At 42.1% G+C, this 18,165-nt stretch overlaps 1 protein-coding gene across 2 annotated transcripts; it reads left to right on the plus strand.

Annotated features, from left to right (window-relative positions):
- Window positions 1-122: 122 nt before the first annotated feature.
- On the plus strand, window positions 123-17,264 carry lrrc75a (leucine rich repeat containing 75A). Of its 2 annotated transcripts, XM_058080655.2 has the most exons (6): window positions 123-496; window positions 652-1,013; window positions 5,533-5,661; window positions 13,639-13,751; window positions 13,943-14,216; window positions 15,072-17,264. In XM_058080655.2, the coding sequence occupies exons 2-6, from the start codon at window positions 765-767 to the stop codon at window positions 15,657-15,659; spliced, it is 1,353 nt and encodes a 450-aa protein (XP_057936638.2). In that variant the 5' UTR covers window positions 123-496; window positions 652-764; the 3' UTR covers window positions 15,660-17,264. The 2 variants fall into 2 exon arrangements, with proteins under 2 accessions (XP_057936638.2, XP_078649018.1); XM_078792892.1 differs by having other exon boundaries at window positions 123-1,013.
- Window positions 17,265-18,165: the final 901 nt, after the last annotated feature.

Below are 18,165 nucleotides of genomic sequence, written 5' to 3' on the forward strand. Positions count from 1 at the left end.
TGTTAAATGTATATATTGTTACAGTTTGTAAATATTGTTTTTATAATTAATTGACATGTCATAATGAGATAAGATGTATTTTTTTATTGACATGATGACACTTGGTATCGGGTCGATAGCAACATTGCGGTATCGCCCACTCCTCGTGCAAACTTGGCGGTACTGTCTGCCTTGAGGCGGTGGGGGGCGTTCTGGCGTTCAGTCGCCGAGCAGAGGGTGTCCTCTATAATTCAGTCCCAGCCCAGACAGGAATCCATCCAGGTCGGCTGGGTCTCCTCCGCTTCTCCCGTGACGGCTGCGAGATGCTCAACTTCCCGTATGCGGCGTTCGCTGACCGTTAGAGACAACATGGGAGACAACATGGGAGACAGTAGAAGACCAGCCAGTCCTCGGTGATCGAAGGACGTAAACACTGCCATGCCCTGCTTTCTGCGTCACCTCCAGGCTGCACGCTCCTCTCCAGGACACGAACGGGACCCCCTCCTCCACGGTGAAGGTGAACATTTGTGTGCTGAAGTTGTGTTCGGGACGGTCTCGGCTGCTGCTGCTGCGTGTTGAGCGGCCATGCTGCAGGCAGCATCCTGCGACCTCTTCCCCACTTGAGCTGCAACTTGTCCTCCGCACAAACTGTGTGTTTTCATCGTGTTCCAGTCCACGTGATTAGGAACACCGTGTCCAGATGTGATCATCTGCAGATGGGAAGGCTCATCGAGGCAGACTCTGCATGACAGCGGGATCGGGCCTGTTCTTACCACACGGTCTTCATGGGGGGCAAGCAGACCAAGGGCCAGGATGTCGGAGGAGCCAGTCCGCAGCACAGCTGGAGGCGGACCCCCACCAAGGAGCGAGGGGACCTGTTTGCGTCCCTCATGCTGAAGTCGGGGGACAGGCTGAGTCGTGGTGGTACCCCGCCGCCTTATCAGCGTCGCATCGGGATGATCCAGGAGATGATGCTGATGGCCAAGCAGGGCAAGCATGATGAGGCCACCGAGATGCTGAGGACACTCAGACAGGTAATGTCTGTCCTTAGTAAACAGCAGTTACCTACAGAAGTATTTCATCCCTTTAAAAAATAGTTTTCACTCTTCAAATGTATTGTCCAAACTTTTTTTCACCAAGGAAAAATGGAAATGAATGTATCTTTTTGACAAAAGCAGCCTCAGCACGGTATACCATGATCAGGGTTCAGTACAGTATGGTTTTAATTTCACTTTGTTTTTTTAAAACTGCTGAACATGTGTGTAAATTTAATATTTAATGAAAATATGTAAGTGTAATATTCAAAATATAATTACTAAGCAATTTCTAAATTAATTCATTCATTTTTTACCACTTATCCTCACGAGGGTCGCGGGGTGGGGGGTAGCTGGCGCCTATCCCAGCTGTCTTCGGGCGAAACAACCATCCATTCACACTCACATTCATACCTATGGACAATTTGGAGTCACCAATTAACCTAGCATGTTTTTGGAATGTGGGAGGAAACCGGAGTACCCAGAGAAAACCCACGCACGCACGGGGAGAACATGCAAACTCCACACAGAGATGGCCGAGGGTGGAATTGAACACTGGTCTCCTAGCTGTGAGGTCTGCGCGCTAACCACACGCCCGCCGTGCAACCTAATTTCTAATAATATATTTGTAAAAAAAATCTGCAGAATGTCAGGTCATTCGCCAATAAATAAAATACACCTATAGAATGGCACACGTAGCAATAAACTTAAAACTAAATTTGATATTTTTAATTAAATGTAATAAAAACAATCCAATGAAAATATGTTTAAAATATTCAACAAAAACATCCTGACCTCAGCAGTTATAACTAGCATGGGTGTAACGGTTTGTAAAGTAAAATAAAATCAAAATATTGACATAGCGTAATTAGCACAAATTATATAAGCTAAAAATTAATCGATTATGCAATTAATCGACAACTATTTTGGGTTTCCATTCATGTTTTAATTTACAAACGATTTCCGCCTCTCTGATGTGCGTATTTATTAATTTCAGTAGTCGCCCATGAAAACATCAATTATCTTTGTGTTTGAAGCAAAACAAGATAAACGGTGATCAACATTTTTTTTATGTTGCGGACCAAACCACTAACTGATTAACTAACTAATTCCTTGATTAATCTAAACAACCAGCTTCACATTAATCGACTAAGAAAATGATTCAAAGTCTCTTGATTTCTCAAAGGGATGGAAAATAAAGAAAGACTTGCTCGTCACTGGTTACAGGGTTACCATGACGATGGGCGCAGCCCTTATAGACGCTGATTAATCATGAAGCAGCATGTTGGTAGATAATGAGGAGGTGGACCGTAATGAAACTACAGTGAGCATCCGCACACCACTTCCTCTCTGATGAGCAACCGTAACTTCCGCTGATGTGGGAACCTCCAGCGTTAAATTTAGACTCCCCCAGGAGAGTTCTTGTTTGTTATAAACCACCAACACCAGTGACGGGGACACGCTTTCACAATAAAACAATCTGAGGGTGCGATGAGCTTATATTTGGCTGCTGTGTAGTTCCAAACTATCAAAAATGAAATGGTGTGTTTATTGTAGACGAGAACATACAATATCAGGTCGGGCTTCATTACGCATCGCTGGATAGCGCAAGCAGCATGTCTGATTGGAGACGTCCTTAGCCCCTGGGGGAATTTCCTCAGTGTCGACAAAGTCTTTTTATTTCTGCCTTTATTATAACAGGATGTCATAGTAGTATAAAGCCATCGCAACACTTTCTGTACTTTGTTCGTAATAGGTGCCATTGGGTGAACTGTTAGCATTTTAGCACTATTATTGTCATGTTAAATAACATGAATAATTATTTCCCCAACAAGTTTTTTTGTGTCCCATTTACACAACTAACTTGTATATTAATGAAGCTACAGCAATATTGTTACTATAGTAGCAGCTAACACAAACTAGCCAACCGCTAGTCTCAGTGTCATTCACAGACAGAATAGTGGATACCTAGTGCTCAATTTCTCGAAGACTCAACAAGATGCTCGTTTGATGTCAGTATATTTTTTACCACAGCACACATCTGGTGCTGCCCGAGGTTCGATTCCCGGTCAGGGAACTGACATTTGGGGGGCTGCACGGCATTTGAGTGGTTAGCGCGCAGACCTCACAGGTAGGAGACCAGGGTTCAATTCCACCCTCTGCCATCTCTGTGTGGAGTTTGCATGTTCTCCCCGTGCATGCGTGGGTTTTCTCCGGGTACTCCGGTTTCCTCCCACATTCCAAAAACATGCTAGGTTAATTGGCGATTCCAAATTGTCCATAGGTATGAATGTGAGTGTGAATGGTTGTTTGTCTATATGTGCCCTGTGATTGGCTGGCCACCAGTCCAGGGTGTACCCCACTGTCTCTTGCCCGAAGACAGCTGGGATAGGCTCCAGCACCCCCGCGACCCTTGTGAGGAAAAGCGGTAGAAAATGAATGAATGACTTTTATTGCAAATGTTGATCCAAAATCAGAGGGGAACGTCAACGTCAAGCTCGCAGGATGGTTTGGAAAATTAGGCGCAAGTCTGGATTTCCAAAAAAATGAATAAACTAGGGATATTTTACTGTATTTACTTGGCATCAGATCAACACCATGTTTTGTACCATTCGCTATTGCTAATGAAAAATCGAGTAAATATCATTGAATCTCCTTTGCTCAACACACTGAAAATAACCAACTTGCCAACATGTCATTTCTGATGTGGCCACTTTTATTTTGAAAACACATCTCCATGGGAACAAATACCCTAATCCTAGAATAATGACTGTGTGTTTGCCATTCATCTAAAGCTGCTGTCCTCGCTGAGCATTAGGGGGCACAGAAACGTCAGTGAGTCATACCTTTTCTGCAGGAGACTGAGCAGCTCTCCTCCTATTGCTGTCAGTAGTTCAGAGCATGGCGCTGCCTTGCTCGCTGCCAAAACACACACATGCTCTTACTCAGTAGAGCGTGTTTTATCTGTTGTTTGATAATCAATATTGTCTGTCTCATAATATCTTTATTAATATTCTACTTAAAGAGTTGCAGACAATGTTGATGTTGACGTTCTCCTCGGATTTTGGATCAACTTTTGCAATAAAAGTGTGTTGTAATTATTAGATGAGATTTTGCAGATGTACTCGGTGACGAATAGACTCTTAGCGACAGTCGATACTAACATGTAAATGTTTGGTCGTCTAATTATTATTGTAATAACAATGTATAAATAATAATATCAAATAAAACCAATAATAAATATTCTAAACCACTTACGTTACGTGACTCAGCCAATTTGAAGGATGTGGAGCTATAATATAACTGTAATAAGACGTCAGAGGACCCAGAGTGTTGTTTAGCCTCGTCCTTTTGATGTGACTTCAAATAAATAAGCCATGCACCGTGAGCGCTGTAATTTGCATGAGTTTAGCGTGAGTGACGGCAGCTTTGTTATGTTCGCCTCAATAAGTTCAAGTACTGCATCTAATCATCTTTTCCCATATTTTATAATAGCGCTGCATTTTCTACTGGCTTTAAGAGGCCTGTTTTGTTTTTCATCAAATGCATTTTGTTAAAATAAAACACTGTAAATAGTACATGGATTTAATTTACACTTCAATTCAGTGATTTAGAACCAAGGCACTTCCCTTATTGAGAGTGTGCAAGTCCACATACACAACTAAACACAAAAAAAGGTACATGTAAAAAATGCATAGTGTTTAATTTAAATGCAACATTGGAAGCAATCCAAAACAATTACTTGAGAGTACTTTAGAGTACTGGTTTAATTCCAACATAGTTTTATTAAGAAGCTTACTTTGCACTGAACAGGAAGTTACTGCGGTTATATTTTAATACTGTGTAACTCAACAGGAAGTTGTTGTAGTGTCAGGCTGCTTAGCGATAAGGATTCAATCAACAAATAAACAGATCCGTTTTTTATAAGTGAGTCTCAAATTTTCACAAAAACGGTCGACAGCAATGTGAGTGGGGGAGATGTGATGTTGCAGCCCCCCCCTCTCTGTTCAGAGATGGTTTCCCTGATTTGAAGCAAACATGACAGCCATTTTTAGGGGGTTTTAGATGCCTTCATGGTCATTGTTCCAACTCCAATTCCACCCAAAATGGCACCCAAAATTCATTCATTTTCTACCGTTTTTCCTCACGAGGGTCGCGGGTGGTGCTGGAGCCTATCCCAACTGTCTTTGGGCGAGAGGCGGGGTACACCCTGGACTGGTGGCCAGCCAATCACAGGGCACATATAGACAAACAACCATTCACACTCACATTCATACCTATGGACAATTTGGAGTCACCAATTAACCTAGCATGTTTTTGGAATGTGGGAGAACATGCAAACTCCACACAGAGATGGCCGAGGGTGGAATGGAACCCTGGAATTGAACCCTCCTAGCTGTGAGGTCTGCGCACTAACCACTAGATCACCGTGCCGCCTGAGACGTCGATAATATTATTACATAATGTAATTATAAGTCATTTATGTTGTGTGTGTGTTTTTTTTTTTGGGTGTTCATAGGACCTGGGCATGGAGTCAACATCTCTGGATGATGTATTATACCGTTACGCCAGCTTCAGGAACCTTGTTGACCCCATCACACATGACCTGATCATCAGTCTGGCACGCTATGTACACTGTCCAAAGACGGTAAGAAATATAAAATCAACACACGCACATAAAGAATACGGAGGCAGTATTGGCAATGACAGTAAAGCCCTTTTACACACACATACGCTGAAGTGATTCATTGCTATCAGATGATCTTTTCATTCATTTTGCCTGACGTGATTAGATTAGACACTAGCTCTAAGTGGTTGTGTAGGAGTGTGTGTTCTTGGGAGAAGTGCAGCGCCTTTTGCTTGTTCATTTGTGTACTTCGAGATGCCACTGAGGGAGGGTGAACGAAAGGGTTCATGCATGAACGGAGTGATAAAAGTAAGACTTAGAAGGCCTTGTAATGCCATGGCATTGTCATGTGATCAGCCAAGGCCTAATAACGACAGCTTGACATAGTCTAAGCCTATCAATCCCAAGTTAAACTATTCTACCATCTTTGTTTACACATTCTGCCGGGTTCCGCTGTCTCTCTAGCTATAGTTTTCCGCTTCGTCTTTTGTCAATGGACTCCAAATGTGACTCTGACATTTTGTCTTTAAACAAACAATCAATGTGGTTTGTTGGGAGCTTGTTTTTGGCCCACAGGGAAGCTACCATGGCTGTCACGTTGACTTTTTAAAGTGTCACTTTAAGAATCTAATAACTTCCGGGTAATACAGTGAAAAGGAGAGAATATTTACCTTACACATCGGGCTTGTGCTCCTAAAATTTTAAGTTAGGTGCCCCTGTGCTCCTCGTGAAAAAACATTAGTCTGGAGCTCTGAGGTGGACCTTATGTAACGTACAAATTCTGTTCCGAGATTGATGAAAGTTGGGTCTTACACCTAAACTGTTGCTAAACTCTTATGTCGAAGGGTATGTTAAATTCAGTAATAAAATACTAAATAAGGGCTTGCACGGTGGGCGAGTGGTTAGCGCACAGACCTCACAGCTCAATCCCACCCTCGGCCATCTCTGTGTGGAGTTTACATGTTCTCCCTGTGCATGCGTGGGTTTTTTCTGGGTACTCCGGTTTCCTCCCACATTCCAAAAACATGCTAGGTTAATTGGCATCTCCAAATTGTCCATAGGTATGAATGTGAGTGTGAATGGTTGTTTGTCTATATGTGCCTTGTGATTGGTTGGCGACCAGTCCAGGGTGTACCCCGCCTCTAGCCCGAAGACAGCTGGGATAGGCTCCAGCACCCCCGCGTAGATGAAAATACTAAATACGAGAATAAATATAAAAGCCGAAGCAATAGCAACCTAGCAACCCAGTGATGTGTACTACAGTATTAAAGAATATTGTGATTTCCACATGAGGATAGTTGAGTTTGCTGATGTTGTTTTAGCTGACGTTTTAGCCAGTATTGTCGGTTTCTTGTAGACCTTTGTGTCTCCTTGTGCCTTAATGCTACTATACCACAGTCAATATGTCTTCCTGATCTTTTGAAAGTCGGACAGTAATATTGAATGATACTAACCATTAAGGAAACGTACTAGAACATGCAGTGAAAAATATTCTTTAATATCAGGCTGGCCTGGGGCTGAGGGATGGAGATAGAGATGGATAATGAAGGGGTATGGAAAAGCAAAAGAAACGTCCGGGAGGTCATCAGTTCTCCTGAGATGGTACCGTATATATTCATGGGTGTGTGTGCTGTATACATAATGTAAGCGGAGCACCACGAGGCAGAAAATAAAAGATATTGTTCACTCATTGAACCAAGGTCCTTCTCATCTGTTTGATTCTGCTTTAATACGCTGAGTGCTGGTATAAATCATAAATATATTCAATTGTCTTTATAGCCATTTGAAACTGAATACATTTTGCATATATCATCACACATACATGTAGAAAATTCAAGATATTGACTTGCCAACGTACAAGTATAAATCAGGGGTGGACAAATCTGCACATTTTGGTATCAAGTCAATGATTCTGACACTTGAAATATTTTTGGGTGTGATCGTCCTGCTAGCCATCAGAGAGACGCAAAGTCAGCTGTAATGTACTCTGCTCCTATTTCTATAACCCCGCCTTGTTTGCCGCTCAGCTCATGATGGTTCGTCCTGCCTTGTCCTTGCAGTCTTATTCCCAGTCCGCTTGGCTCCTTCAGTATCGCTTATAATTGACTTTTCCGTCACTCACATGAAGAGCATAGTAATACAAGAAACGGTAATGCATTTTGAATGCAGAGCCTGGATTATGTAACGTGTACTTGACGCGTACCTCCAATAAAAAATCTAACCTTGTGCTACCGGCCGATGCTGACTGTAAGAACTGCGAATGGTGGGCTTCTGTGTAAATGTCTTATCTGATTTCAGATCAATATTTGCAATAAACAATTAATTTCAGCTGCAATAACACTCACTTTTTCTCTTTAATTGCCATCCTTTTTGTGGTTTCTCGACACATGCTTTAAAAGCAGGGTTGCCCAAAGTGCAGCCCAGAGGTCATTGACACAGCCCTACTTTGCCCGTTTTACTTGCATATGACCAAGGATTACTTTGAGTACTTGCAAAACAGTTACACTCACATCGTGTATTCATAACTTGTGGTGCCCTAAGACGAGACTTAAGACCAGGGGGGACCGAGCCTTTTCTGTGGTTGGCCCCAAACTATGGAACTCTCTCCCCTCCCAAGTAAAAAAGGCCCCCAACATCGAAAGCTTTAAGTCTCGTCTTAAAACCCACTTTTATTCTCTGGCTTTTAACTCGGAGTGAGTCGTATGGTCCTGTATCTTTTAGTTCTTCGTTTTTATTGTAATTGGTTTTATTTGTTATACTTTTATTGCTTTGTTTCTTGTTTTTAATATTTTAATATCTTTCATTCATTCATTCATTTTCTACCGCTTTTCCTCACGAGGGTCGCGGGGGTTGCTGGAGCCTATCCCAGCTGTCTTTGGGCGAGAGGCGGGGTACACCCTGGACTGGTCGCCAGCCAATCACAGGGCACATATTGACAAACAACCATTCACACTCACATTCATACCTATGGACAATTTGGAGTCACCAATTAACCTAGCATGTTTTTGGAATGTGGGAGGAAACCGGAGTACCCGGAGAAAACCCACGCATGCATGGGGAGAACATGCAAACTCCACACAGAGAAGGCCGAGGGTGGAATTGTACCCTGGTCTCCTAGCTGTGAGGTCTGCGCGCTAACCACTAGACCACCATGCCGCCTATTTTAATATCTATTTTACTATTTTATTTCTTAAATGATCTTTTAGTTTTGGATTATTACTTTTTAATTTTAATTTTACTAGTCTGTGCAGCACTTTGGAAACTCTGTTCATAAAATGTGCTATATAAATAAAGTGGATTGGATTGGATAACACAACAATAAGCCCGCCATATTGACCATGTATGATAAATAGGTCTATTTATGTTGACGCGTATTGCAGTATTGTGAACTTGTTTTTGCAAAAGCAGATTCATCCAGTGGCCCACATCATGCATTCAGCCGTTGTTCATTCCCATACTTCAGTGTCCCTAAGCACCAAATCCCCCTTGTGTCACTTTGTCTGCATGTCGGCCCAGCTCCCACAGCTGCTGTATTTACGGTTCTCGAGTGTACTCGACTTGTATTTTCCATTAACAGAGCCTACATGCTTACCATCCATCTACGTATATCCTCTCCTACCGCGTGAACAGCTGATACATTTGTCTCTGTCCGTCGAGGCTTAACTGGATTTTCAGAGTGATATTGTAAATTCACCGCAAATGGTAGTGGTAGCAGTGGCGTCATTAGGCCAATTTTCGGGGGGCTTCAGTCCCCCTAAAATGTTCTTAAGTCCCCCCCTAAATAATTTGATATTTTTTAATTCATATAATAGGGCAAAAGCAGGCTAATAAGCAAGCCAATAAGCAGGCTAATACTAGCCTACTACTACTAGTAGTAGTAACAATCAGAAGATGAATAATGATGATAGTAATAATAATAGGCTAATATTAATCATTAATATAATAATGATTATTATATAATCATCTGTCCACTGGACAGAATGGTTGCAGAGCTTGAGCAGCAGTTTTGCAGTGTAGATTGTGTGTACTTGTGTAACCATCAGTTCACAGTTCTTTTGCAATCAGTAACTGTTACATTTGTTTTAATTTAAGTAGAATTTAAGTTTTTTATTTATTTATGTATTATTATTTTATCAATTTATTTTTTAAATTTATTTTAATTTATTTTATAAAATTTTATTTATTATTATTAATTTTTATTATTTTATTCCATTATATATATTCCATTATATCCATTCCATAGTTTGATTCCACATACTGAAATGCTATGGCTTTTTAACATAGTCCTAGCATATAATTAATAATATAATAATGATTATTATATAATTGATCACTGTCCACTGGACTGAGCAGTGGTTTTGCAGTGTAGATTGTGTGTACTTGTGTACATTTAATGGTGGCCTAAAACAATTGAGTATCTCTACTAATGTTGTCCAAAAGTGGGAAAGTTATATCCCGGTTCTTGTTTATTTGTTTTTTTTGGATTTTTTTTAATGTCTACTACATTCATTCATATCCTGTGCATCTCCATGGGGCTAAGCCCCCCCCTGTCCTCAGAACCTAGTGACGCCCCTTAGTGGTAGTATTTTATTCCGTCATCTTGCACATGCAAGTATAAAAAGGTCAACGTCTACATACTTGGTCGACCCAAAGGGGGCATTTCTATGAAAAAAAGGTCAGTTTATGTTGACATGTGTCGCAGCAATGCTAACTTCATCATTATCATTCCTCTGCTTTTGCAAAATCAGATTTGTGGTTCGGTCCAAATCAATACAAGTCAATGAAGGAGGTTGGGGGAGGAGCAACAAGAAAGAAACTGCCACTTAACTTCAAAGCTTTGACTTCCTTCTTGCGCATTTTTCAACCCCCATCCAACCAAATGCACCCAGTTCAATTCTGCACAAATGAAAAAAGAACACGTCAACAAACTCCATCAGTCACGAGTAAATGTGCACGAGTTAGCCAATCCGGAGGATGTTGATTTAAGACTGTATAGTTCGACATTTAAAGGATGGATATTGGCTCTAAATTGTGAGTGGACGATGTGATTAAGTGTGTTTGGCCTTCTGTTAAAGTAGACTTCTGGCTTTGGTTCAGCAGACGTGGTAAACACCGCTAAACATCAACCCAGTGCTTTTGTCTTGCACTCCTTTTCCTTCAACTCTGATCATTTTCTCGACTTTCCTCTGCTTTTTGATAACGGTATTATGGATTCTGTGTAATGTGGCTGTGAAAGCTTCCTGACAGGTATGGATCCGTACTTTAGTGGCCTGTGAAGTGCCGCTGTCGTACACGCTCCACTAAAGCTACAGCGAACGCCACGTGACACCAGGCTTTTCAGGATTTGTGGCGGCAGTGACGCAGACGCCATTCCACCCTATTTTTAACTACTGGAGGGTGGCAAGAAACGTGCCATTTTAAGGCATCTTTAATTGTAATTGTGTAATAATGTGTCAAACCGAGAAGCAAATGAGCTGAACGCATCACGGTGCATTGAATGACCCAGCTTGGCGTAAATGGTTGACGGCTGGATTTGCCAATTATTTGCTCCAATGGTCCACAATTCCTGTTTTGTTCAGCGATAACGTCGTGTCCATTATGACTTCCTTTGTGAGTACGGCTGCACATTCGGGTCAGGATTGGCGATAACAAAACTTGAAATTTTTCAAGCTAATTTTTGTGAAAATACAGAACAAAAATTTTTGGCAAACAAAACACTTATTTGTGAGCAATATATAGTAAATCCAGCATAAAAAATGAAATACTCGTGTTGACATTATCACACGAATAAACTGAAGGTATTTGCTAAATTTTGCTAGCTAAAGATAATAGCTAAAAACACATAATCTCACAAATACAGACAAAAGATACTTATACATGCACCCACACAAAAAAAGGACTAACGTAACAACTGACAGTTAAGGTGGAAACATCGAGACACCATGAAAGAAGCGGTTCAAGCAAGGGCAGTGACGAAAGCTGATTGGTCCAGGACTCCAGCCTCTTACACAATCCTGAGTGTATAAAAAGCCGCGCAGGGAAAGGAAGGGTGCTTTTTGCAACTGCGCTGTAAGAAGACCCGCTTACTTGTAGGCATACAGGCACTGCAGATAAGCCCAGACGTCTGTATTAGGTATTGTTGTCAGGAATAAAGAATCTGGTTCTCATTCTATGATTTGGTTCTTTAAGATTCCCTTTCCTCTATTCGAAACCCACTTAGAGTCCTCAGGGGGAGGATTTCTACAAAACCCACAATGCCCTTTTTATGTTGTAGGACTTATTTTATTCCCTGGGGTGCCTTTTTTGTCAACAAGACATTACTATTGATACTTGGAAACACACTCAGAAACACATCTGCTTGTTTAGTTGTGCGGAAGGATGAGGAAGAGAATGCTACGCGCTAGTAGCTAAATGCTAACAGCTAAATGCTAGCAGCTAAATGCTAGCAGCCAGCTAGTCAAATGAATGACATACTGTAGCTTTCTACTGTATGCTGTAGCTTTCTTTAAATGATCCGTTTTATAAACACTGCTGCGTGGTTCCAACTGTGCTTTTATGTTTTTGTTAGTCCATCAATCAGTCAATGTGATAAATAATGCAACAGCAGCCATTTCTCAGCTTTTGATACATTATTGATCAAAAGAAATGCATGTAACCCATCACGATGTATTGTAACAAGAGTTCTCATTAGACTGCATCAAAAACTGCATCTGCCAACCGTGTCGTCACTTAAATGTTATTTCTTTATTTGTCCATGCCATACCCCATATTTGGGCTATGTTTTAATGTTCTGGATTTATTTTTCAGATGTATGGCCTCTCATCTCATTTTTTGATATGACTTTGCTCTTTCACAACAGTCAGTAAGATACAGTGGAGTTTCATTCATTTATTCATTTTATACCGCTTATTCTCACAAGGGTCACGGGGATGCTGGAGCCTAGCCCAGCTGTCTTCAGGCCAGAGGCGGGGTACACCCTGGATTGGTCGCCAGCCAATCACAGGGCACATATAGACAAACAACCATTCACACTCACATTCATACCTATGGACAGTTTGGAGTCGCCAATTAACCTAGCATGTTTTTAGAATGTGGGAGGAAGCCGAGTCCCTGGAGAAAACCCATGCTTTCACGGGGAGAACATGCAAACTCCAATTGTGGAATCGAACTCCTAGCTGTGAGGCCTGCGTGCTACGTGACCACTCGTTCCACCGTGCAGCCCTCATTCATTCATTTTCTACCACTTAGTCTCACAAGGGTCGCGGGGGTGCTGGAGACTATCACAGCTGTCTTCGGGCGAGAGGTGGGGTACACCCTGGACTGGTGGCCAGCCAATCACAGGGCACATATAGACAAACAACCATTCACACTCACATTCATACCTATGGACAATTTGGAGTCGCCAATTAACCTAGCATGTTTTTGGAATGTGGGAGGAAACCGGAGTACCCGGAGAAAACCCATGCATGCACGGGGAGAACATGGGTGGAATCGAACTCGAGTTTCCTAGCTGTGAGGCCTGCGCGCTAACCGCTCATCCGCCAAGTGTACCTGCAGCCAGAAAAGGCAAAATTATTAAATCGTTTAGGAAGAGATGAAAGCATCATATGTGGGTTGCTAGCTTGTGCCGCGGACCTCCCGTCTGTTCAGAGATGGTTTCTCAACATTGGTCTTCTCTGTCTAGAATGTGAAGATCTTTGTCCTCAGAAGAGTGGTACTGTATTGTACTGCATCTTAAGGACCATTTTTGTTTGTTTACTTTGGTTCCTGCTCCATCCCTGCAGACTAGAGCTGTCCTAACTAGTCTTTGAGCATCAGTTGATGAAGCCTTCTCGTATATGAGACGTGGATTGATCGATGATTCAATGCCCCTGAGTATTTCCAGTATTGATCTGTGGTGATAAGGTCTCCTGAGATGTTCAGATGTGAAGTCATGAGTTTGGACAAATTTGACAGGATTCTACTAGTAAGAGTTTCCCTCACCTGCTTGTCTCACAGGAGAGAGAATCTCTGGGGGCGATGGAAAAAGTCTGTCGTCAGCTGACCTACCATCTCAGCCCCCACTCTCAGTGGAGGAGACAAGGCCTCCTCAAGAGGAAACCTCAGGCCTGGTGAGTGATCTACGTGTCATTTGAATAACATGAATCACCATTTTTTTTTTACTGTGTCCTTTGTGTGGGATTCATTTGTGTCTATACACTTGGTATACAGAGTGTCCTTTAAGTCTAGACTCAGGAAAAAAGTAAGCACAAAGTAAGCACTAAAATGGTGTTTTACCATCTTTCATCTTGTGTGTTTCTAGTCTGAAAGCAGTATTGTCCACCCCTCCGTCCAGCGGGGCGTTGGATCTGTCCGGTATTCCTCTGGCTGCACGTGACATGGAGCGTCTGTGTGCACATCTACAGCACCATTCTTCCATCGTGGTCAGCTTGGAGATGGGGTTCACCGAGCTGACCGATGAGGCCTTCCTCCTTCTCTTGCCCACTCTGGCCGCTCTGCCTCGGCTGGAGACGTTGGCACTGAACGGGAATAGGCTGACCAGGACAATTCTGAAGGAGCTCACTGATGCCCTGAAGGTCATTGATGAAAGTTGAAGTGTAACTGTGGACTAGCGATACAGCGAAAATACTTTTGATCATCCATACTGGGAGGGGGGGTACACCTTGGACTGGTTGCCAGATTTTTGATCAAAATACAGTAATCACGTACTATTTCGCGCTTCGAAATTCACCATTTCTCTTAGCGTTGTTTTCCCAAAATATATTCATAAATAAATCATGCTGTTGTATGATTGGATATGGCCTATTATTAGGGAAAATATTAGGAATGTCTAATAATTATCTGTACAGATAATATCGGCATGATATCAACGTGAAAACGCGATATCGGATTTGTTCATAATCATCAAAACCGACCACAGGAGATATGTCTTGGAAATTGGACAGTATATGGGAGTTGGACAATATATCAATATATATCGGACATCCCTACAAAATATGCATATTTAAGCAAATGTTATATATCTTTTGCTCAAATTAGGCATTTGTAAACATTAAAATTGCCAAATGAAGAAAAGCTTACAAAAGACACATTCAAAGACCTTAAGTAGTATACTGGACACTATACACACTGATCACTAGGTGTCAGCAATGTTACTGTAATGTTCGGTGAGACACACAAGCACCAGACTTGTGTCATGATTCACTTATCATGGTTGGGTCTGGGACCAATTAACTGCAATAAACGAGGGATGACTGTATATTTATTTACTTACGGAAAAAAAATAGGTTTTGTCCTTATAAAAGCCGTTCATGATTGATTATTATCAGCTCAACATTCGCACAAAAGCTGGCAACCTGAGGGAATATGGTTCACTTTTTAATTTTTATTAGCCTGTTTCTCATAACTTTTAATGGTATTTTCCTTCCCAGGATCAAAGCAGTTTCCCAAGTGTGACATGGATTGACCTGGGCAACAACGTGGACATCTTCTCCCTGCCACAACCGTTCCTGGTCAGCCTGAGGAAGCGCTGCCCCAAGCAGGGCAACCTCCCCACCATCCTGGAGTTTGGAGAGAGTCAAGCCAGCGACCCCCCCGAAAGGCTGAAAGGCATCGGAGAAGACGAGGAAACGGACGACACCAACAGGACCGAGAGCATGGCCGAGCTGCCGTCTGAGGTCGAGGAGGAACTGGACGGTGAGCTGGAGATAGAGGAGATGATGGAGGAGCTGCTGGACTTTGACCGGGAAGTGCGAGGGAAGGAGGATGAAGACGAGAGCATGTGGACGGTCGAGGAGCAAAGGAAAGGGAGGAGGAGGACAGGGAATGAAGATGTGAAGAGGAAAGAGAGGACGAGCCAAAAGGCTGTCATGGCAGAGGATGAGGACGACACGCAGAGCCAATCCTCTCAGTTGTCCTGCTCCACCCAGTCACAAAACTCCTCTGCTGCTGCCGAGCCAATGAGAGCAGAGGAGGAGGGCTTTGATCATAGGACTGACCAATCACAGCACCTTACCTGAGTGCTGGAAGCAGATGAGACTTGGACGAATGTGATTGAACCAGATGAACCAAGGCGACAGACTATTGGCTGCAGGACCAAGGGATGGTAATGCATCAGGAAACCATAGTAAATAAGTACGCTTTTTAATGGAACTCATTCTCCTTTCTCGGGGATAGGTCACGACCTTCTGTTAATCCATATACAGTGAAACACGTTTATGTCGACTATTTTCTCCTATAGGAAATAATGTCAATCCAATTTATATGTTCCAAATTCACAAATATTAACACAAAATAAAATTTGTTATGGGTGGCACGGCGGTCTAGTGGTTAGCGCGCAGACCTCACAGCTAGGGTTCAATTCCACCCTCGGCCATCTCTGTGTGGAGTTTGCATGTTCTCCCCGTGCATGTGTGGGTTTTCTCCGGGTACTCCGGTTTCCTCCCACATTCCAAAAACATGCTAGGTTAATTGGTATGAATGTGAGTGTGAATGGTTGTTTGTCTATATGTGCCCTGTGATTGGCTGGCGACCAGTCCATGGTGTACCCCGCCTCACGCCCAAAGACAGCTGGGATAGGCTCCAGCTCCCCCCACGACCCTCAGGAGGAAAAGCAGTAGAAAATGAAATGAAATGAATGAATGAAAATTTGTTATGTGCAGATAACAATGTAAAAAAAATCTGAATTACAAGCAAAATGATCATCTTTACCTTTATTATAGACTTCTTAGTCAACTTAGTTGACATCGGTCGTTGTAGTATATGTGGAATTCTGACCCTTAACTTGTAATTTATCTATCAATAGAGCCAAATTCTCGTCTTTAACGTAACGAGAATCATTTTGTTTTTTCTTTAGAGGTTGTGAGTCAGTGAGTTGATGCCCAAACGGCCATCTGCGGATGTCGTCTGTTTCCTAAACATGCTCTCGACGCTAAAGTTTTTTGGGGAGGAGACACCATCTTTGTAGTCTTTCTTGAATTCAACAGTGTTTCTCACCTTCTTTATCAAATTGCTGCCACTCGCCACTTTCTTTGGCTCCATGGCGGGTTATTTCTATTTCTATTCTCTGTCTATTCAACCTACCGCAATAAAATATGGACTATCCCTATCTTCCAACATCAAATACGTATTTCCCCCCCACTGTATGTTGGTGTCTATATATTAAGACAACAAATGTCTTTAAGAAACATTATAATCTGGGCTTCAGGCTTAGTTTGTATTGTGCATTCTCTCATCAGCCTCCGACTACAACACAATAACGATATCTAATGAAGCCATCGCTTTGCACTTGATGAGCCTAATGAGGTCTTGAATTGTTAATGGTGATTGTAATGTTACCCAGTACCAGTTTAATGCAAGTATAAGCTGCTAGAAGGTACCTACACTTGACTTATAGACCGTAAATAAAGTGTGTGAGGTGCTCGCTTTTATTATTATTCATTTTACAGAATCCGATGACAGCTGTTTACAATTCATGATCAAATATTTAGTGTCAATATAATCAGGAATATTATATCCTATATAATATGTAGCTGAGAGTCACCAAAGGTCTGGCAAGTTGACCAGAGTGTACTATTGACATTGCTGTTGTGGTTTGTGTGTTTTGTACAAAGTGCTATCCCACGGTCATATAGTTATGAAGCAAAGATTCTTCCCTTTAAACAACATTAAACATAATCCATGCAAGCATTTCTATTCCATTCTGTCCAGTTGGGGACAATTTAATCCCAATTACGCCTTTTAAAGCACCCTTTTACCACTGAGGCCCGCGTACAGAAATGTCATTTTGATGTATTTTTTTTTTATTATGAAAAGGCTAATGCTACATATGTATATGCTAAAAAGTTCATAATGCAACCACCTTAGGATATTACAAATTTTATGTTTACCTTACAGCACGAATGTCCAGTGGTTAGCATGCTGGCCACATCGCCAGAAGAACTGGGAAATCTGGGATTGTTGTTCTATTTGGGCATCTCTGTATGGGATTTGCATGTTTTCTCCGGTTACTCCGGCATTCCTCCCTCATTCCAAACATATGCATGTTAGGTTAATTTTAAAATGCCCATTGGTATGAATGTGAGTGTGATTGGTTGATTGTGCCCCAGGGTGTACCCTACCATTCTTCACCTGGAGCGCCCCCTTGCACCTGTCAAACAAAATGTTCACTACTTGGTTCATTTCTGTCAGTATGAATGATGTTTTTTTTTGCCATACATAGAATTGCAGTACTATCCATCCATCTCACCGGAGTCACGAGTATGCTGGAGTCTATCCCAGCTGACTTCGGCTACACCCTGGACTGGTGGCCAACCAATCGCAGGGTCACAGTGTGATTTATACAATGGAAAATACGCTACATAACAATAAATGTGAAGTTGTGTATTCCGTGTGAAACACAAAAATTCCAAAGTAATCATGAAAAAGCCTTTTACCCAGCATGGAGACTCTGTTCTCAGGTTACAACGATTATGTCATTTTGCCTTTTTTGCGACTGTCAATCAAAGACAGACTTGGTCAGCATTC

Source organism: Doryrhamphus excisus, linkage group LG8 (genome assembly GCF_037039965.1).
Source record: "Doryrhamphus excisus strain RoL-2023G ecotype Guam linkage group LG8, RoL_Dexc_Guam_v1.1, whole genome shotgun sequence".
NCBI classification, from domain to species: Eukaryota; Metazoa; Chordata; class Actinopteri; order Syngnathiformes; family Syngnathidae; genus Doryrhamphus; species Doryrhamphus excisus.

Coding starts and splice junctions, on each gene's coding strand:
- lrrc75a (XM_078792892.1), top strand. CDS start 765: ATGGGGGGCAAGCAGACCAAGGGCCAGGATGTCGGAGGAGCCAGTCCG. Junction 5,662..13,638: donor ATGTACACTGTCCAAAGACG/GTAAGAAATATA, acceptor CTTGTCTCACAG/GAGAGAGAATCTCTGGGGGC. Junction 13,752..13,942: donor AAGAGGAAACCTCAGGCCTG/GTGAGTGATCTA, acceptor GTGTGTTTCTAG/TCTGAAAGCAGTATTGTCCA.